Source organism: Varroa jacobsoni, unplaced genomic scaffold, assembly GCF_002532875.2.
Source record: "Varroa jacobsoni isolate VJ856 unplaced genomic scaffold, vjacob_1.0 contig01016, whole genome shotgun sequence".
NCBI classification, from domain to species: domain Eukaryota; kingdom Metazoa; phylum Arthropoda; class Arachnida; order Mesostigmata; family Varroidae; genus Varroa; species Varroa jacobsoni.
Genome location: NW_019214569.1, coordinates 60,557 through 83,919, shown reverse-complemented (window position 1 = coordinate 83,919; position 23,363 = coordinate 60,557). Strand labels below are relative to the sequence as shown.

Sequence of the window (23,363 nt, the reverse complement as noted above, 5' to 3'; positions counted from 1 at the left end):
CCTAATTAAAAGTTTCTGAACGAAATATTGCCGTATAGTGAACATTACTCAGATTTTAAGCTTTTTACATATATTATGTATATTTATAATCTATATAGGAAAACTTTTGCAACCCTAAATAACGATAAAGGGCATCAATAGGTGCCTCGTATCATCTCAGTGCGTTGCGTGGTCGCCGTTTATATCTTCACATTTGAAGATATCTTCAAATGTAAGATCAGTTTAAGGCAATTTGAAACACTAGTACCGATAACGATGGCATCAGTTATTCCATGCTAGCCGAGGTATTTATATTAACTAAATAACAAACCCCATCTATTCTAGGAAGACCACAGAACATCAGACAACAGTTCCACTAGCCTGCCGGTAGGCTAGGGCAACAAAACACCGCCTAAGACCAGCCATGGATAGTTCGGATTATTTTCCAGAAGATAGTTGTTGATGATATCATGCGAGTCTGGTATGGACTCGTCGATTTTTATAGGCAACAACTGAAATCCCGCTGGGAACCTATCCAGTGGTATTATTATTTAATCCTCTTCATATTCGATTTCGGAAACAAACAACAGAAACTAAATATTTCTGTGTTTCCTCAATTCTCTGAAGACAAACGACGAACATCCGTGAGTCGTCGGCCTCGTCCATTCGCTAACCACGTTTGCTGCTATCAGCTAATACTTCATACATTTCCTGTCTTCGTTCGAAATACGTCAGACACGGCGATTTCGTGATGGTACGCTGCTCCATTGCAATGGTATGCTGCTTACTCTCGTACGCGATTTTTGACCAGCAGAAACTGGTTGTTTCTCGTTTACAACCACGGACCGAATCCACAAACGGCCAATGCACGACGCCGTAGGTGATACCGCAACAGTATTTTGTGCGCAGTGACGTTGGCCGGCGACAACGGCTCCCTTCACAGCAACCCCGATCGCACACAAACACACAGGCGCTTAATCATGGCGAGATGTAGTGACCCGCGTCATAATGTCTTTCTCGTCATTTCCACCTTTTCAGTTCAACTAGAACTATTATAGGATCTAGAGTATCCGTTTGCTTTCCGTCGTTCAGGGACATCACGTATCCAGAGAAGAACTGTTCATCCACGAGCTACAATATATAAGGCCTGCGGCAGAATAGGAATAAGACGATTAATCGTATCACACTGTTACTTAAATAACAACCAACATGAGAACAGCAATTACGTTATTGCCGCACAATATTATTATAGTAGCGGCAGTGGTAGCAAGCTCGCTGTGTTTGTTCGAGGATTGTGGCTGAATCGCTTGCTAGCATAGAGAGGCTGTTCGAGACTGCTGGTGCCACAGTAAGGGAGAAGGTGTGGGAGTAGACACAGCCGTCGCCGTCATCGAACGAACGAGCAAGCGTGCCTTACAGCTCCTTTGCCCAGTAGCATTAGTAGGGCCCCTTGCCGATCGGCCTGCTTGGGACCAATGGCGACAAGAAGGATCTTGTTGAAATTGGCCAATGGCTTGCTAGGAGCGTTTGCTTCCAAGACGAGGGCGTCAGGTATGCAAGCAGCACTCACGTGCTCGCTTGTTACAGCGAGGTCGTACATCAACTACCCAGCCAGAGAGCAGATAGTCGTTCAAACAAGGAAGCCAGTTAGGCAAAGAGGCGCCGCCATCGCGGATGTCAGCATGTCACCATTCGTGCTGATACTGGTCTATTCGACAATCTATCGCTAGGTCGAGTGTCTGTGACAGGGTGGGGGGTGCGGGTGCGCGAACGGGCGAACAAAAGGCTTATAGTGATGATAATAGTAGTGGCACTAAGGAAACTGTAAAGGCTCAGAAGCAGAGAGAGAATTCAACCTGGCATTTTTAACTGAGCCTTTTTATCTTGAGTTGCGAGCGGTAAATAACCAGTGCTGGCGTGTCCACTTCTTCCACCGAGAACGCTCGCTGCTACCGCCGAAACTATTGCAGCAGGGAAAAAGAGTTGGCGAGCGGCCGGCGCACGGTATAACTCGCAAAGTATCTACCTGTCAGCTTATCACATAGATATGAGCATGTATAACGAACTAGAGTAGCTATAACGCGTGGAAGGAACTAGAGCATTCAAATCATCATGTGATACACGGTGGAATCACGGTTTGAACGTATTTGGGACTGCGTCTGTTCAAAAATATGTCTGTGATAGATATCATACGCCACAATGCCCTATAGGGTGACGGAGATTCGTTGTGAGATCGTTTGCAAAAAATCAACACAGTCTTACGAACTCTATGTACTCTACACTTACAGATTACATAATCTACAAGTATGCATATAATATACTCGTAGTTGTTCTACGTGTATTTGTACGTTGTAGAGGACTGCCTAACAAAAATTAGCAAAGTTCATATGTATTTGTACATTATTTATTATGTACTGTGCTGTTTAGCTAAATCAAGATCTAGACTAAAACGCTCACGGCCGCAATTTTGTCTCGGTATACGATATACGATATTATACGAGTATGACTGTTTGCATGCTATTAGAGAATTGTGGTCTCCGTTCGTTCGTTCGTTTTTTCGTTGAAAAATACATTAACATACGTATTCTGTTGGATACAACGAGTGATGGGCATCAGCTAGCATCATATATATGTGGATCTATAAATACCTTCCGATGCTGCTCCGTGAGCTCCTCCTCCCTCTGTCGGAGATGCTCGCTGGATGCGCTGCCGACGAGCCCCATAAGATCATGTGCTGATAGCGAGCTCAGTGGCGCGGGTTCCGGAATGGGCAACTTGTCAAAGCGCGGAAGCGAGAAGCACCTGTGTACGTTTATACGGTATCAACAAAAAACACACACATTATTTAGCGCATACATACATAACAAGTGCTCGCCTTTGCTCTTCTCAAGACTACTACTAGCAAGTAACCAAATATCGCTCCATTCTGGCACCTGGAGACAGCAAAGTTCATTAATATACTAAGTTACCTAAATTTAATTCCTGCGCGTTTGAGCTTCATTGTCAACGATTTAGCTGCTGCGATACAACCTGCTTCTTAAGCATTACACTGCTGCTACTAGAATCTCATGTTGCGTGCTTGGGAACAAATAGACAAATGTACGTATGACTAGACGTATATTCTGATCGCAACATTTTTTCACTCAACAATGTGTTCCCTGAAAGTGAGAGCAATTTAGTTCTCGTTCACAGTGCCGACACGGAACACAACGAGGGAAAGCACGAGAAAATCAAAAATGTTTTTTGCCACTGAACGAATCGAGTAGAAGACCTTCAGGCGTTACTATTCATTCAATATAAAGTTCATGATTTTCCATGACACCGCCGTGAAGATTATTCGTCTACCATTGCTAGTTTTAATCTCTATAACTACAACACCACTTAGAAAGGCACTGTATACGTGGATGGGTACTTGGGTCTAGTTTTCTTTCTGAGCTTTCTAAGTACGGCTTTACCTCTAAAGGAGCCAAACATTAAATGGGAATAGACGGTCACTTTCAGTCTGCTTCGTTAGCCTCAATAGTATATCATCGCAACAATATTGCCTTTCTTGAAATCACTAATTTCTCGAGGGTAGGATATATTCAGTGAGCGATAGAAGCTACAGAAATCATTTGAACCAGGAACACGAGCTCAACAAGGTTTACAAGGCTACTCGTTCGGAGGTCCTACTCTTAGAGTAAAGTGCGTGCAAGAACGCTTGAGCGATGGAAAGGTTAGTGAGAATACTTTCAATCTACCCAATTTAATTGAGCTGCCTTTTATCGGTAAAGGGTACAATTTCCTCATTGAGTTAACTTCCCATTCCCTTAATCAAAACTCTATCTTACTCATTAACTGACCAATCATCTTCTTCTGTCCTAGTTTGCCACCGGCGTGGCAGCAGACGGGATAGGGAAAAAGCAACCAACTATCAGATACCAGTAGCGACATCTTTGATCGATTTCTGAAGACCGTCCTCAATAAGAAGGAAACGTTCAAGGTGATGCGGACCAAGTGGACAGCGGGTATCGTACGTTAGTCGATAGATGAATAATCGAAAACATGTAGTAAAATTAAAAACTAGGTAAGACGAATCAATGTTCTTATATAATTAATCGCAGGGACAAAAATACGAAAGAATCTGAAAGGTAAAATTAAACGCTTATACCTCACGCGTATTAGGACAGTCCGATATGCATCGTAATCGTCGTAGTTTCGTATTTGCCATCTACGCCTGCAGCGTCTGACCATCAGGCACGGCATCATTTATGCCGTTAATGGACTTTTAAAAAAGTAACAAAGACATGCCCTCACGGAGTTGGCGCCACACCAGCGTTTCCAAAGATAGACTGAGGGGATTTCCGATTCTTCTAGTGTTATACAACATCAGCCTTATAAATTGCACAACGACTAACAGCAAAAGAAACAGGAAAAGAAGAATGGTCCTATTCTTTTTTTGTCTAGTTTTATATACTTTCCACTTTTGTGGGCAGTCGCCAAACGCGTTCAGAGGCTGTTGGCCTCGTTCTCAATGACCTTAATCTTTCGACAGTCTCCCCGGTTTCAACCTAACATCAAGCCTCTCACGTTCCAACGTTCTGTCACGCACCATTCAATGTGCACTTCAAAGATAGAATAGTTCGCTTATTTGCTATGGCGATAGACACTGTGGCCATACTGCCTCAGATATGCCACTGCTAGGTGCGTAAATACTTTTATGATACCACTTGTGCGTCGTATCACGTACAGGCGCACAGGCATACGGGCACAGGTTTACATTTGACAGAAAATCAGCAGATAAAGTCATCGTCCGACGCTTCCTGAATACGAAAGCAATGAAGAGAGCGGTAAAAGTTGCCCTTATTCGTTAGTATTATTCTATTCATACGTGCACTTACCTTAAGATATAACTTTGAGTCTAGATCATCCTGTACAATAGGCGCATAAGAGATCCCAACATATATTGACTGAATGTATTAAATGCATTAATGCTTACTATATCCAGATACCTTTAATTCTCGGCTCCAACTAATCGCTCCTTAGCTTCAACCAAGCAGTCCGGCTACCTTGAGGCCTCTCATCACCTTTCGTCGTTTCTTTTTCAAAACCACACTAAGGTATACGAATCCAAATATAGAAAATCGATACTACAAATGTATAATATATTGAATTTAATTGATAATAACCTTACCGACCTTGCACTACTTTAGGCCGCCTAAAGCATTACCGAAGATGCGCCACGTCAAACACGTGCCGTATAGACTGCCGATTTATGGTTAGAGGCCGCGTGTATATCCTGCTCTTCTAAATTGCCAAGCGGTTGTCCGAACCGAATAGTCAAGATGGTACGAACTTGCAGGTACCGCGCTGACAGCGGCCGACTTGCGTTTCAGGTTATCAACTATGGTAAACCAAGATCAAAGCAGTTACTCCCGATTTCTCTTTCATGGTGTCTTTTTTCTCTTATCCTTTCTCCCTAACCCATTGTATCTAATAAACATTTTTTTTCATTCCGTACGAAAGCCAAAAACCGACCACTTATTTAAACACACACCAGCGAAGAAACGTACACATGACCCTTGTGACAATTCCTACTATAGCCGTATTTGGCACCATCGACCTGTTTCCGAATAATGTAGACACGTCTCCTCTACGCCTTATTTTATTTCTATGCCTACGTAGTTTCAACTTTAGGCATAAACATACACACTTCAAAGGCGGTTGCTACAGACTAAAAAAAAATGGTCGATATTATTCTTGGACGCGTGCTGCTCATCCGAGGACAGAGAGGAAAAAATAAGCAGGAAGATAATGATTGTTCGAAAAAAAAACCAGTTGTTTCCAGGCATTTATACAGATAATGGTAGGGATCTACGTGAAATGAATTTATGACTAACAAGCTTCTATGTTTCGAGTTTTACGTCCGGTATCGTGGTTAAGCATTCCATCAGAAGGTCTAAGATGCTCACCTTTAGCGACAGCTTCTGCTCCTGGGACGGGATCAACAATTGCTTTTATCTTTCTGGGCTTCCACCTTATAAAACGTGTTCTACAGTCGGTTGAATAGCCGGGAATACCTGCATTCTTTCACAAACCTATCTTATCATATATGTGCCCTCTGCGATGCCGTTTGAATCCCCAAGGATTACTTTGAGCATCATTCCATATTCGGCCTGCTGTTCTGTTGGCTTCCAATCGTTGCATCTACTCCACATGAGTTCCATATCCCATATCCCTCATCAAACATCTCTTTGCAGGAATATTTGGATTGCAAGAATCGGAGCGATACATGCGTAGCTCTTTTCGGCTTGAGCCGCATGATTGTACTTCTAGACCTTTTCAAGTGTCTTTCCAATACATCTTGTACGCATGGCGTATGCAAACATATAGTAGCTATTAGGCAATTGGTAGGTGAGTCGTTCTAACAGCAAGACCCCAAAAAGTAAAACAGAGTGCCCATTAAGCCCAACCACGCAGAAATAGGGAAGACCCCATTATAAGCGTTAAAGCCATGCTGTAGAAAGTCAGGAGTACGATAGATTTTTTGGCGGCTATGGGGAAGAAGGGCGATGAAATGTGACGAGATAACGTGGCCGACGATTAACTCGTTGTAATCACGTGTTCCCTATGCCAGTAAAACATATGCACTTAATAAGAGGGGTCTGAATGCATAAGTGTACGCTACATAGTTCCGTTATTTAGTCCCTTTTACGTGTTCTAAATACCGCTTTGCGTACAGTCCAGCTTGGGCCAAGTTAGCTAAGTACAAATGACTCGGCTGTCGCCTCTACTGACTAGGTTTGCATTAAATCGGCAGTTGACTGTGACACGCTATTACTTGATGACATTTACCTAGCAAAATACTAAGCCAGCCAGGTGGTAACGAAGCACATCTGCCTAATGTGTTCGTTAGTTCCCTCTCATTTTGATATGGTTCATCTTCCAATGATTTTCATTCAAGTCCTTAGCTTCCACAGTTCCCACTTACGAAGAAGCCCCTTTCGTACGGTTGCTGGAAGCCTCCTACGAATCTTAATGATTCTAGCCCAGAACGAATTTCGAACCAAATTTTTCTCAAGACGTTGTGACATTAGCATTGCTGTATACAAGTCCAGCCAAAATCGGTCGTTGCTTCTGTGTTCATACGCGGATAACGTTGCGGGGCCGTGTGACAATCAGGGAGCAGTCTCATGCAACGAGGGCTTGGGTTTACACTAACACGAATTTTGGTATCCTTTAATGATTTGTATGTTCCTTTACTCTAACACGTGTCAATAAAGTAGAGGAAGACTAATAGCGAAGTGATGATCGACAACAAGTAAGCTATAAACAGCTTGTGTTGGTCTAGAAGCCACTAAAACTGTAGGGCGATTCCAATGAGGGCCGACCTTTGCCGCGTGCTCGAGGACACCATGCAGCAGCACACAGGTGCAGCGGTAAAGGCTAGCACAGGGGGGTGAAATACCTCCATATCTGTCGCTGTTGCACGTAGATGCCGACAGTCCGCCATCACTAAACCGAATTATTTTGCAGGAGCATCAGCACCAGCAATACTCGAATAGGAACCCGGCCGCAAGACGGGGATGTTTTGCTCTCCAAATGTTGTTTGAAATCAAGAATAGGGACAAAAATAGGCGAAGCCACAGCAGTCATGTCTCTGACATATTGGTCTCTTGTTTAACAAAGTGACGAGACACTCAACAAGATGCAAGTTTCGACAAAATGGTCTTGAGAGAGGCGGATTATACGCGTAGGGAGCGAAAAATTCAGAAGGATGTGGCTAGTTACCCATAGTGCGACCCATTCATTCTTGCACAGTCTTGCATTTACCAACACCAAGTAGCACGTTTCATCAAGAGGTAATCATTTGGGGGTGATGCTCCTGCAGCCAGCCCAACCATGGAAAGATGGACTGGTCAGATGCTTTGGAATCGTCAAAGGTAAAGGACGGCTGGCTTCATTTAGAGCGCGACTACCAATCAACCTTAGTCCCCTAAATTAAATATTAGAATCCGCGTCGAATTAAGACACGATACTAGCAACGGGATTAAAAGCTCCCTTGTTGTGTTATAACTTCATTTGTCCTTCATTGACCCGGTGGATTTATTCATATTTTGCTGTATTCCATAGAAAATAAGTGGTGGCCAGTCATACCTTTTGTTTTTACTTTTCCTTTAACTTTGTTTCAAAATTATATTCTTATTATAGGTCAACGTTACACATGGTGGAAAAAATTACTTTTAAATTAGGCCAATTTACATTCTGAAGAACAAACTCCTTATTGCCCCCGTATATTTCATATAGCACTACTAATCCATGCTTCGCCTTGTCTCGTTGACAAGGGTTACTAAAGTTAGCGTATTTTGCTTTTGGCATCTCCGGAAAATATGTTGATGGTATTCGCAGACTCTTGAGACTATGCCTGTAAATACGTAGTTTGTGTACAAATAATGGCGACTTCAGCCAGATATCGAATTCTGTTAGGTAGTACATAGGTTTGTTATTTTCAGAGAAGTTCATCAATATCAAATAATCGTATCCAGCGGATGAAACAAAGTGTGCAATCGTCCGTGAGCATTGGGTGTCCATTTTCATTCTGTCTTAGCAGAGTACCCTCAGCTTCCGCATTACCAACTTCGGTAATGCGGAAGCTGAGGGTACTCTGAACGGTAGCATAACACAGAGAGTCTGGAACGAACTGGAAGCCGGAATGAACTGGGTTGGTGAAGTAAATGAGGAGATAACGTAACAATATACAAACGCATACGGACGAAGTCGAGGTCCGCCGCCGTTGCCTGAGTTAAACTCTGATCAGATTGAGATCAGGGAATAGAAAACAACGAGGGGAGACAAGTCGAAAAAGGAATGAGGCAAGCGACAGAAAAGAATAAGGAACAGGCGGACTAGGAAATAAACAGGAAAAAAGTCCACAGCCCAGAAGCTGCGTGAAAGAAACGACAGAAAATAGCTTTTTTTTTCATTCTTTTTTTGCTACTTTAGCTCAACTATTTTGAGTAAAAGGCAATGCCAGAGATCAAGCACTCTTCATTCCCTAGGTTTTTCTCTTCCTCCGAAAACTACCCATAGTTATATATCTCTAGAAGTGCGTGCAGTTGTACGTGAAACAGTACAAAGAAGAACCAAGTATGACTAAAATCGCTTCGAGTCCTCGACGGTTTTTCTTTTTTACCCCCCTGTATTTGAAGGACGATAGTGTAGCTCAATAATTCGAAACTGGAATATATAAGCATAGATAGGCCCTGATTAATGTTTTCTCATTGGACTCTTCGCAATGTTAGCGTTCAACCAAGACGAAGACGTGACCTATGATTGACATAACAAATGGCTCAGTAATTTCGTATTTACTATAGCCGAATTAGATCAGCTGAGAACAAAAGCTCGTTTTATGATCGACAGGCCCGATGATTTCCGTTCTTTAGCTTCATTTTTATGTGCTTGTCAAGAACCTTTCCCACCCAGCTTTGCGCGCTAGTGTTAGAAACTAAACGTTATAGAACTATCCGCTTTAAATAGTTGTCGGGAAATCAATGATACAGTTCGCGAATATCGGGGAAGAGCACGGAAAGTAAAACCGAAAGACGGAACTGAAGTATCGTAACTTCGCGCCTCTGTAATGCCTTCGGCGAAATCTATTTCTTAAGGGAAAAACAAAGATTTATACGGATACAATAGATACCCAAAAATAGGCATAGTGACACTATATTATAACACGCTTTGTCTAAACAATGACATAGGAACTATGGAAACAGCCAGCTGTGTCAAAATATAGAACCTTTATTTAATTACCTACAGGAAAATATTACCATCAACAATTTGTTGGTTGTGCGTGTTCAGAAAACGCTGAAATCTTTCTATGGCGATATTCATAACAGAACGTGCCGGTCTATGCAGTCAACAGAAACGGACCACGATTCAAAATGTTGAAATGTTATTGATTGAACTTACGCTATGCGATACTACACTAGTACGTTGTTATACGGTTCCTTTAGCCGTGGTAATTTCTAGTAATAATATGCAAACAATAGGATTGGCTAATAACGAAATCGAATGTTTCTTGCGAATATTATATTGGAGACGTAACAACATCAAACCTGCTGTCCTGTCTCTAAATACGAACAACTCCGCCGGTAAGCAGCAACCCATCTTACCTTTAGTCCAACTAAGGTCACAATGTACGCGCAAACGTGGCCGCCCGTACTACGTCTCATTAGCAATAAATCTGTTTATATAGTTATACAAAGCAAGGAAACACAAACTGCCTTTTATCGTAATGCTCCCAGAGACCCTACTGCCAGTTGATCCTAGCTTGAACGTGGTTTCCAATACCTGCGTGGCATGTTGAAGTGCGGAAGTTATTTTTGAAATTTGAAAACTTCAACATATTACAGTTATTCAAAAACAATATTAACAATACAGGCTACAATAGCTGCGTTCCATAGATAGATAACCGGGTTCTCAATAAAATTATTAAAGTGCATTTTGAATGGGTGCAATGCGACTCAGGTCGAATATTGGAAACAATCAAGCCATAACACCTGCTAAAGGTTAACATCATAAAGAATTCACCACATAAAATCTAAGTTTTATCTTTTTTTTTCTTTATCAAATTCAAGTACAAGGTTTAATTTACATTATTTCGATCTCTGTTCGTAAAGGAAAATATATCTGTGAAGGATGGCACCTTGGCTAGGATGGCACCTGGCCTTGGCTAGACACTTGACAAAACCTCAGGGGGATGAAATTTGAAGTGAGTTCCCTTCTGCACATGCAGGCATAATTGATACCGAAGGAAAAAGCTTGTTTACATGTTTATAGCAACAAATGGCTCCAGCTTCTATAAAACCATATAGACTTCACAAAAATCTCGTAGGATAGCAATTTGTGATTGCACGGTTTCAGAGTTCCGTCGGGCATTCAAGAGGGAGCATCAGGCCGGAAACGATTCGATTATGGCTAGACAATGGGTATTTCGTTTAGTGCTTGGCACCGGCCGTCTGATGGAACGCCTGATAGCGGTACGGAACATAACATCCGAAGCATTAGTTTGAAAAATACATGAAAACGATGTTTCAATTCCATACTACTCTCCAATACCCACCTTTGTTGACAATAAATAAATATGAACGGAATCGATGCAGCAGCGGTTAACAACTAAAATGAAAAAACAAAGCAAGGCTATTTCCTCATGATTATCAAAAACAAGATAAAAAGGCTCCGAGATTCTAGCGCTATATTTACATAAATCCTTTAGAAATACCATCGAAAAACAATAGGACGGGCCATGCTCGACGGACCCTATTTCCCAGCCGTTTACAGTGATGAGGACACAAGATACTACCGTCAATCGGGTAACCGGCGAAGCAGTAGGAACTGTTTTAGAAAACAATGGGTACTCCAAAAGTAAAATGTTGAATTCATCGAAGAAGCCAATAAATACGTCCATCGAATCAGTCTCTTTTTCCAGCCTTAGTAAAAAGTGTTTCTTGATTGTAAGAAACAATATTTCGGTTTAGACGAAGGGACAAAGATGAAGAAATATGCAAGAGGCTAGCACTAACTGATAAAATCGAACTGCTTGAAGTTCAACTTGAATATCATTGACGCTACCGGAGTTAGAAGCAAAGAGACTTTATCTTTGCAGCTTTTGATTCTTTTGTTGAGAGCATCGATGAACAACTAGTTAATATAGTCAATACGTGCAAGCTAGAACGTTTCATCTCACTAGACAACTCCCGCCTCTGATATGTATAACATTCAAATTCAAAAAATGGTGCTTACTTGATATAAAAAGTCCATTATTGTCCATATAAATATCTGATAGATTTAGTTGTTAAAATAATAATTATTATTATCTGTATATCAATATCGGATAGAAGCACATGTGGTGAGTTTTATATGATAACTACAACGTCTAATTATTTGGCGAACTTCATGTTGGCAGAGAACTATGTTAATGGTAACCTTCAAGTTATTTTGCTGTTGCAACATAGCACTCATTTTAACTATACACTGAAGCATTAGCCGTTTGAAGCTGACCGGGACGATATTTAAGACCATAAAGCCCTAATCGAAACTCTGTTCCAACCTGTGTCTATAAATGATTCAAAAGAAACAGGCATTCAGCAACCGCTATCCGCTTTGCTGTACAGCTATTTAGAGATCGAGCTGCTTATTTCACCATGAATATATAAAGACCGCAAAAAGATATAGATTCATCCACAATGCTCACGTGAACTTCTTCGTTAATTGAAACCACTCTCCATATCGGCAGCAGTCCCATATTTTCTCATATATGTCACAACTCTTACATTGCTTCTGCTGCTGCTGCTTCTATCTCAGATTGTGCAGTCATAAAAGCATAGGATTTGCCACTGGATCACAGCCCCTGCACAGTTCATTTTTCTTACTATATTTTTACTGTACATGTGTACTATAGGAACTCAAGGAAATTTCCTTTATGTTTGCCCTATACTGTGATATATGCTATACAGACACCATTTTAGGTTCGATCCAAATACTTCCATAGAGACGCTTCGTCGGTGCCAGAAGGATGCAGGTACACAATGAGCGAAGGAGCTAGGCTGCACCACATAATACGAAGTTGAGATTGTTTGCTGGTATTGCTGATAGCGCAAGTGACGAAGGTTATTGCTGGTCCGTACCATACAGGTCAAACTCCAGCTACGATAGTCCGAGTAGTTCAAGGAAAAGGCTACGCGTGGCGTGACTTTCGGCATTGTATAGGATCTAGCTAAACAGGATAACGATTCGAGTACACAGTTATTTAACTATTGTTCTTTTTTACTTTTCATGACAACGGTAAATTCGCATGCCTGGTCAAACACCACAGACGCATTATGTTTAAACCCAGAAACGCACACGAAGCGCACGTCAGGTCCTGCCCAGCAGTGGGCCGTGCTCTCCTCCCCCAGAGGGACAAAGTCTACGAACATGGTCAGTCACCAGCGCTGCCGCTAATACCATCACCGGAGCTTTGAGCAAAGGACAATGCCTACAAGAACGCTGGCAGGTAGGAGAAGCGAACATGATTACTGCTCCTCACTCGGAAACGAAAAAACAAAGGCGACAAGAAAAAATCGGCTGTCTTATTCTTATGTCCACTTTCACATGACCATAAGCCTAAGACCATAGCCGGATATAAACACTATATATATAAATACATATATGTTTGATCAACGATTCAATATTCGATGCATATGCAGTGCAACAGACAACTATGGAGCGGAAGCAATCGTCCAAGTATCACACAGTGCAAACCTTGCTTCTGGCAGTTTGTGTGCGATTGTAACCGCGACAGGTATACGCTGCTGTAGAAAGTGAACTCCATTTTTTAAGGCTCACACGTATTGTTGTTGGAAGCCGTCGTTCTTTGTGATGCTTTGACAACTTTTCCAGCTAATAATATTACACAGATCATCATATTCATTTTGTATGTAGTACGTTAACGTAGCTGAAATAAGTCAGGTCTTCAGTCATTGCGATCCAAGCAGCTTTATTTTCATTCATGGAAATACATTCATTCATAAGGAATTACGTAAGCAAATGTATCGAATAATAGTATACATACCTGTATTCTTCTTCATTGGGATCGGGGATGGCCTGCAGTGGTGAGAGGATACTCTTGGGCAGCAGTTGCTGCGGAGAAGGGTAGCTCTGCAAGCGACCTCTTTGCGGGGTGACCTCATAAGCGCTGGGATTCATCAGGAAGTCGACAACTGGCGACTCACATGCGCTCATTTTGTCGTTCAATGCCGTACAGCAACCTATCACAACACCGTACGCTCAGACGCGCTAAAATAATGACATCGAAAAAGAATAAGGAAGATTTATGTAACAATGTCTTGCATTCCGTACGTTTACAGATATAACGATAAACCACATGCAACATATCGAAACTCCCACGACAAGCTTGCCCAGTCTTTCTAGCTGATAACCTTCAGATGGATCTTTTCACATTGAATCGGATGGCACAAGACTTGCTTTTTGCCGCTCGGGTCTCTGATGTGGGCCCGGTTTTTGCAGGATCGTGATGCTGCGGAAGTGCCTCTCTGTCTGTCTGTCTGTCTGTGTGTGTGTTTAGGCCTGCGATGATCCGTAAACTCAGACTACAATGATATTAATTCTATCAAAGATGAACGCGAAAAAGGGAATAATAGGAACATTAGCGCACTGGCTAGCACAAAAAGACTTGTAATCCATATGGTAGTCGTTAGCCTCGAAAAGCGGATCGACGCAGATGGTGGCAGCTCGAAACGAGAACTCAAAATAAACAACGATTCCGGCGCTGTGGAGAGCAGCAATAATGGCGTTCTATATAGCGTTGTTCAACGAACTAAGTAAGGACCAAACATTCGCATAGAGTTGATGTTGTCAGCAATGGACAGTAAAAAGAAGGCAGAGATTTACCGCACGATCATCTTTTCGTTGTCGGCTCGTTCTTTGGCTAGCTAGAGCATTTTACCCGCCCCCCAACGCTAACACTTTTGGCCGCACATTCGCTCGTTATTGAACGCGGCGGCCATCACAGTGAATAGCCAGCGATTAGCATGGTGCTAAGCGCCTGACAGCTAGGTTAAGGTAAACCCATCAATAGGCCAGCTATTGCATTCACCGACATCGAATCGGCGGCGAACGAAACGGTAGAAAATGAGAATCGACCTCGTATTACAAAAAGCGCGTGCGAAGAGAGCAGGCCTAGCTGCTGTCCTCGTTCGATTGTTTTCGCGCCTCGCCCTGGCTGGGCGATCAAGATGTAATGAAACGGTCGCCGGTGTTTACCTGGCGGTACACCACTGCACCCATCAACTTTTAGGTCAGAATGTAATTTCCAACTTCTGACCTATAGTGACAATTTCTGACAGACAGTGTGGCGGATCCACTTACACATGTATAGATAGAACAATCTGAAGGTAGGCGACGACGTGGACCGTGACAAATCGTTTTTACTTGTGATAGCAGACTATAGAAATTCAGAGATTCGACAGCTTAAACTTTTGCCTCATGCGCTAGTCCATTGATGCCGTCAAAATGTCGCAATAGTGCGTTGAGAAAAAATGGTAAGTTGCACGAGGAATATGGACGGGCATTGTTGCATCCAGTACCTACAGGCCTTAAAGCAATTATTCGCTATGGATGTAGTGACTATAGCGATCCTCATACCATGTTCATTTCGGCACTGGTTCAATCTACGGTGGAAACCGAAGAGCAGCCGCGATACTGTAGTAGAATCTTACGGAATGATCTGTTTCAGTACATCCGCAGAATATACAGAGGCCTGAGTAGAAGTAATGGGTTGCCCTTCCAACGTAAATTTCCATATCTGGCCTTATTTCAGTGATGGTTATCAGAACAGTCATGATGATTGTAACAGTCATCATTCCAATGGCGTTAGGCAGACGTGTACGTAGAGAACTACTTTCTAACGATTACAAACCACAGTACGGTGCTTTTAGCTTGGCAAGCAAAGCAGTCTGCTTGGACAGCATTTTTATTGTTCGCTCCGCACCGTTCGCGCGGATGCCGCCTTAACGCTTTAAGCACCCACACATCGTAAAACACCAATCCGAAAGCGTGGAAGTGGTAAAATGACTCGTCTGAGATCAGCCGCTACCATGAGAGAGTACGCGCTATCGTTTCAGAGAACGAACCCCGTAGCGTATACTTGCTTTGATCAGTGTGTGATATGTGTGACTGAAACATATGCATATAACAATTAACAACGATCGTGACAAACAGGAACAAACTTCTAGCAAAAGTAAAAATAACGGTAATCACAAAAGGTACAAATATAAGGTTAATAACAACATGCATTGCTAACAGAATGTGATTATAAATACAGTGAATTTTAGCATGTTGGGTTACCTTTGTACGAACACAAAAAACGTATTGTACGCTAGAGACCAACTAATTAAAAAGAGATCAGTACCTATCTCCTCTATTTGATTCAATGATGGTGACAGTCTTTGCACTCTCATGCACCGCATTTAGCTTCGGGAAAGAGCATACACTAAGCTCTCGGTTTAACGTACCGATTTGCTAAGACACACACATATACGCTCTTTATTCTGCTTACTAACGATTAGTCGGATCGGCTGCTAACCTACCGCCCTACTATGAGTTAGGTCGAGAGCGATTTCAAGCAGGCCGAGCGCTTTTTGTCTGCTTTACCCACTTACAGGAACCAGTTATTGTTCGCTTATTATCTAGAATGAATGTGCCACTTCCACGTGAACATCAGCTCAAGACCTATACAGTACTTTTACGTACTAGCGCAAGAATGAGACAGGGCTGGAAGCACAGCTACACCTTCAGCAATAGTTACTAAGGATGTTGACTGTTACAATGACAGTGAGTGAATAGGGCAAGGTTCATCAGCCCACCCGGTTGGGTCTCGCACAGCTGAGCTGGAGACCGCCATCACCGTCACCATCATAAAGTCCGTTCAGCCTAGCGTCGTTAAGCCCGGTTAACGTCAATCCGTGCAAACCATCAACAAGATGACCACCAGAGCTAGTCCGTTGTCAGTCGCTCTATATAGCCTATAGCATCCTATCATATGTTCTTGTAACTAGCAGTATCAGATGGCACTGCGGTCGTCGCTTAACGGCCTTTGTATAGACTCCTGATGCAACGGTAGCCAAAAGTTTTCTAGCCATGCGCGTACCATAAGACCTTGACCGTCAAATAGCAGGCGCACACACTACATCAAAGTTAGCGAGAACAGAAGAGTGGCACTTCGTTGACGTCCATATATTACATACATTCGTGCGAGCATACTCGTTTATGTTCAGCGCGAAAACGATTGTACGACAATGATACATCGGTAGACGGCTGCTCGAGATACTACCGCACACTAAAAAAAGAGGCCGTACGCTCACTCGAGTACAGGCTCTGGTACGAAGCTGTGCCTAGCTGCCGATGGGCTTGCTCTACTATTATTTTCTCGTCGTCTAATGACAGAGGCCAATGAAATAGCTATCGATACACTGACTGCATCAGCAGGCCGTTAGCAAACCAGCCAGGTAATTCGCTCTCAACCAGGACTAGCAAACTGAGTGGGGAGAGAACGAAACTCTGAAAACTCTGGCTACCGGCATTGGCGTTGTAGACCTACTATCAGCTAATTCTTAAGAGAATCGATAAACTAAATGCTAGACGATGAAAAAAAATTATAAAAACTTACTGATACAGCACCACCAAATGTGAAACGCTTACTCCAGTTAAAGAATAGAATTGTCTGAGAGTCGCGCGTGCGACCGATGCGCGCAACAAGCAAATTAGTTCACTTTTAAGGAACGCGCACCTCTTGGTCTAAAGCGAGCACTTCGCTGAAAGCGATGCATGTTAATAGATACGTCGGCACCGCATTCTGAGACGTTACACGGAAGCGTACTTTTTCGTGGACCTACGGCAGGTATGGGCTCATAAACTTCACGACCATTAACGCATCCTCTGACGGGAAATTTTGCTAATTGTTTTTTACTCAATTGATGAAACTGACGCAATGAACATGACAATACAACAATGGAGAGTATTTGCTGCCAGTAGAAAGTAAGAAAATGCTAAAAAGAAATGAAAATACTCGATAAGCACTTGTTTTCATAAGGTTTTTTAGATATATCGATCAAACAAACTGGCATCATACTCTTCACGCTTTTCACCAAATAGCAAATCACTTACATTTTATGCGGACATACACAGTAAACACGGTAATAAACACACGCAGTAAAGCTCAAAACAAACAGTTGACTTAGATGCAGAGCTAAATGTGGGCATTCGTCCTCCTTCCGGTCTCAATACGGCAGCGTCCGAAGTCGCATGAACTAAATTTGGGTTATATAGGTTGTTCAACGGAAATAATTATATAATAATAATAATAACACAGAATGCTGAGTGCAAGAATAGCTGGTGATCCACGATAACAGAATATAACGAGACGCACAGTTCCCTCATTAAACTTACATACCGTTACAGCTGAACCAGTTGCTCACGTTGTTGTCCATGACTGCTTCTTTCCAACAAGTTCTGAGTACTTGTTAGAAATGAGTTCATATATTCCGCCGATTAGCTGTGAACTTAATAATAGATAACAGGCATCATTAATAGAACAGCCAGCATATCTTTTAAAAAAAAATCGCTTAATGAAAGCGTGGCAGTGATCCTCTTCATCGAAGACTTTCAATATCTTGTCATTACACTATTTACTCAGACTTCGTAAGAGTTCCCTCTTGTGCGGTTGGATCATTTGTAGTGAAAGAGTCTAATGTAATAGATCTATTGAATGAACCGGACGACCGGGCGGACGCGCAAACAGAAGGTCACCGTGAATGAATTTGCCACACGAATGGCGTACAAATAGAGTGGCGTTCCACCGTAGTCACTGCTGCTGCTGTTGCCGCCACTGCAGGCTCGACACCAATGCTGTCTCCTTTCTTCTGCCAAATGCTCCTCTCAGACATATTCTGTACTATAGAGAGGGAATTGCATCGAAGAACGAATGTTTGTTAGTCCATGAAAGAAAACGCGAGCGCCGGAGAGAACACAAGACCCATTTGGCGACGAAGCGCTCTAGAACAGTGCTTTTTGCATGTATCGGTCTGGATGTGCATGCATCTATCAATGTACGAGGGCCCATCGAGAAGTGGCGAGCCTACCATACGAGAAGCCTCTGCTCACCGTGCTTTCTGCGCGGCGCGGTCAGCCAGACAGCAAATAACAGCCAGCAAAAAGCAAGGGAAACTCGGCCACGCGTCTATATTGTTGGTGCGCGACCGCGCCACTACATGTGTGTATGTTTATATGTAAGCGTGATGCCCGGTGTAACGGTTTTACCGAGGGCGACGTTTAACATACACTTTGTCAAGCGAACAAGCGGGACAAATGAGCGTACAGCGATAACACCACAGCTACCAGCACCATGGCGAGGAGCTAGTAAATAGAAGAGCAAGTGATCGGCGGACCACGGATTGCCAGACGTAGGGATCCGGAATAGAACGCTTTGTCACATCGTCATCAGTAGCGGCACCTACAGAAATAACAATGCTGGTGGTAAAACGTTGCAGCAGCAGCAGCAGCAGCACGCGCGGTGCAGTGATAGAGGAAGCGCGGCGTAAAGCAGCAACAGAATGCTCACCCGCTGCAGAACAGGGCTTCAGTTCAGTCTGACAACGCCGATAAAACGGCGAAAGGGTCAACATTTGGCGGTGCCACCCATTGCTGTTGCTTAGCCCCGCTGATGTCGCAGCTTCTAAGCGGAACACTATACACCGTATGTATGAGCTCGTTCCGAAGCGACCCGCCGTCGAGTACCCACCGTAATGAGGGTAAGCAGTTCAAGTAAAGCCCCAGGGGAGCAAGTGGGCTCGTTAATTGCTTATTCTTGTCCATGCGGTTGTTGTCCCTGACGAACTTCTTGCTTTAGTTCGTTCGCGTCTGTGTGTGTGTGTCTGTCTTCGTAATTGTAAACTTACTGCATATTATTCAGAAGCAGGATCACATGCCCTACATAATAAGGAGCAATACAACGCCTTTTGCACTGCAAATATCATAAGACAGAAAAAAGCAGCGCGAACTGCATGGCATGCCCACTTACGCACACACTCATGTACAATACAAAGGTGGTCATAACGCCGAAAGGTACGTGCACGTAGGCATTTTTTTTTCTTATAAAAAAAAACGCACCCACTTATTTTAATGGTAACGCATAGTGTGGTGTTCTGTTTTGGTTCGTACGAACTACATAGGTTATGCTCGTAGGCCTCAATAATAGCAGTTATAATATAGCCAGAAATAGACAACCGTCGGGTTTCCAGTAAGCTGAAGAACGTTTGCTATTGCTGTTCGCGGGAGCGGTGAACAATTACAACGTCTCTTCAGTGATTGTTTCATTATGAGATCAATACGTGGGCAGAGTGTTATTGTACTCTGACAGTTACTGTTGTAGCTCGTTTAGCGTCACAGTTGAAAGTAACGATAGGCCCATCATTAAAGCAAAGTACTAATAGAGATGGTTTAATATCGTTATGCTCAAGAACGGCTAGGGTAAAAGAAGACATTTAAAAAACAAAGTCTGACTCTTTGGTTGCACCGGTATAGCTACTTGTTGCTATCACAGATATGAAATAGTTGGATCGGTCTATTCTGTCAGCGTTAGTACGTACGGTATACTTAATGCAACATGGAACTGCACATCATGCCACAACCGAACGTCTGCTCCAAATGTAACATGTACTCAACGACCATAATAGTTAGTGCAACTAGTCCTTCGATTGTTGCTTATCATATTGTTCTGGCTGTCGTTATCGCCTTCATCGTCCGATCAGATGCTTCTGGTCGGATCCAATCGCTGTACAAGTATGTTTGTGTCGCTCTAATAAGCTCATATAAGACCCTATGATGGAATGATGTCGATGCGCTTGTCAGCTTGCTTCATTGCGACGCGTCAGTTTCGTCTATCAGACGGCACGCCATGATGATACCCCACGTATGAGTATTGCTCGATGTTTGCAAGGGAAAGCGAAATTGTTTGACTCTGGTATAATCAGTCGTTTCTGATATTGTCACCAAGGCTCAGCAGTACTGGCTTCTACGTTAGGGGGTATGCTGTTACTACCACGGCCACGCCTACTTGCAATATAGAGGTTTTTTTCACATAGAACCACCGATCTCGCCCTCTGTTTTTCTTCCCCTAAGGCTGACGGCCTGTTGGGTTAATCCCCTAACACTCGCTAGAAATTCTATAAATTAGAGGTGTAGTTCGAGTTTGGCTTCGACGCCCACGTACGTGCAAATGAATTTTTCGTAGCTGTCACAACCCTCAGCTATTGCAAAAGGGGAACAGAAAAATCACTCATGGTTCAGACTCGTTCCTGGTTCTTATCAAATAGATATTTTCCTTTTTTAGGTATCTGTTGAAGATCATATAGATCATTTTTATGATCGAAACATGAACCTAGATGAACAAGTTCACGAAAACGTAAAAGCTCTTGAGCAGCACTCTTCTTAATACGATGCATAGCTATAGCATTAGAAAACAATAATAATTAATGACAACTGTAATGACTATGAAAATTATTATAAATGATAGTAAAAATGATATACTTGAGCATAATAGCTTTGAGGAACACAACATAAAGCCTTCTTTTTTACATGGGCAGCTAATCGTCTGCTTGGGACTTACATTGCCAGAGCAACTAGTCTCCGAGGTTTATCGCAGCGAGCTTCACCATCTGCGCTAAAATTACATGGCGCTCGCTTCGCTGTCGTACGGAAAAAACAGCCACTCGGCGGGGTACTTTAAATTTTAAAGAGTCAACAACAATAATAAGGTGAATTATAATCAAACTTGATGACGAAATGCTTATATAATCGCACGTACCGTCAAAAATAGCTGTCCATTTTTAAACAGAAAACTGTAATGGGCAGATGTCAATAGTCCTGCATTTAATCACAAGAAAACGCACTTTCTAAGTTTTGATTATTCCGTATTTTCTGCTCTTATCGGATTGACTTTCACGTAATTAATAACTGCTCACAATTTCATATGTGTATTACTGAACGAAGCTTCACTCACGCCTGAACGTCTCCTTTACTTCCATTGCCAACTTCCATTGTTAACAGTCTTAAGTGCAGGTTCTATTTGCGCACGTCAATACCGTAATATCTAGGATGCTTTGATCGAAGCAGCGTTCTCCGTTTCTAGCGTACCGCATGCTACAAAATGCCACATTACATATATAATGCTTCTTTTAAGTAATGTCCAAACCTTTCATGTTTTTAAGCGTCTCATCGGATGGCTGGCTCGCAGTACGAAACGAACCATGTGTTGAAAGTAGTGCTTAATTCCATATCTATTGTCATCTTCGTATATCTTTTCCACCTTTATGAGACATGTATTCTCTGTTAGAAAAGATAGCTACACATTAGAACAACAACGTTTATATTCATACGGATATGGAAGGTGTTTATTTCATCAAATAGTAACGAAGAGTGAGCTTTGACATCGAATATTTTATTGTCCTAGTTGTAACTTCGTAACACGATGTTATCACTATGCACCGTATGGCACTGTGTGCCTGCCATAAGACCGTGACCGCATCGGGGTCGTGGTCACGCCATGGCTCTATGTATAGCTTTTAGCACGAATAGCAAAGTTGCTGCTATTATCGCAAATTGTAGAGAATGATATGGTGAGTGGCTGGTCAGCGAAGAACCGCTGCATCACCACCTCTCGACCCCGATCGCTCGACAGCCACTGTCTCTTGCACGCGCTCCTCCCACGCCATTCTGCCGCTATACTGTCCCGTAACGCCATGAAACGATTTCTCAGTGAATCTCGAATTTGTTGCCTTATTCGCTAATGTTTATCGGGAGTGTTTACGGCTAAAGTGGCTGTGCCAGTGGCACTGCTGTTGTCGTTGTTGTTCGCGACAATAGTGATTATAACGATACGGATGAAATTTGGAAACAGCACCGCCGTCGCTGTGGAAATAACGATGAAGACACGCTGTTTAAGTGTGTCGTGATGTTGGTGACGGCTACAGTGGCTAAACATCGCGGCCTACAGTATACCATGCTACCATGAACGTTATAATAATGCTAATAATATAACATATGGGTTGCAGCACTCTATAATATTGGCGTTATTTTTGTTGTTATCATCGGAAGTGTCGCATCCGTCACTGTTATCAAATGAAGCAAAGATGCGCCTCTGGCCTAATATAAATCCAGCATCCTTTATAGGAGACGGTGTTTCCTATACCAAGAACAAAGGGCAACTTGCGGCCACTGTCGGGATTGTACTAACGCTCGATTCAATCACGCAGCATTTGTAGAAACTGGATTGAACACCATATACATTTTACGTGTACAGACACAGGCACATGATTTCGTTCTCCCCACGGACGTTATCAAACGGATTAAGTAGAACAGTGCCGGTTTTAGTGAGACATTAACATAGAAGTATGCGCGTTTTGCCATATTGTCCAGGGCATGACTAACATTTATGTGCAGCAGTTATGTTGCGTACCGCACGACGTTTTCGCTTCGTGTATGTTCGCATACACTTCACATACTCCGACCGTTAATTCATCGAATATGTAAAATATTCACTTCACTGTTTACTAGCACTAACTGTAATTGAGTTGTTATGCTGTTATTATTAGCGCCTCGAAGTATCGAACAACTTGTTTCTTTTTTACAAGACTAAAGGCGGAGCCATAATGAAAGGTACATTCGTTATTTCGCACACGTAGTAATTCGTCGACTGGCGAAAGCGAAATACTGACACATTAGGGTTACTTCCCATCTAATTTTCATTGAATTTTTCTAATTATTAAGTGTGCAAAATGTCCAAGCTCGAC

General features: G+C 42.7%; 1 protein-coding gene across 5 annotated transcripts in view; it reads right to left on the bottom strand.

Moving 5' to 3' along the window:
• LOC111271785 (uncharacterized) overlaps positions 1-23,363 on the bottom strand; it is a 47,273-nt gene that overhangs the window by 11,081 nt on the left and 12,829 nt on the right. For 2 of the 5 annotated variants that reach the window (XM_022852777.2, XM_022852778.2), the window contains exons 2-3: positions 13,571-13,794; positions 2,628-2,781 (exon numbers count right to left, since the gene is read on the bottom strand). In XM_022852777.2, coding sequence (XP_022708512.1) covers positions 2,628-2,781; positions 13,571-13,740 — 324 coding nt within the window. In that variant the 5' untranslated portion in view covers positions 13,741-13,794. Of the gene's footprint in view, positions 1-310; positions 735-767; positions 1,436-2,627; positions 2,782-13,570; positions 13,795-17,968; positions 18,533-23,363 lie in introns of those variants that run through there. The other 3 variants (XM_022852779.2, XM_022852783.1, XM_022852782.2) reach the window with 3 other exon arrangements.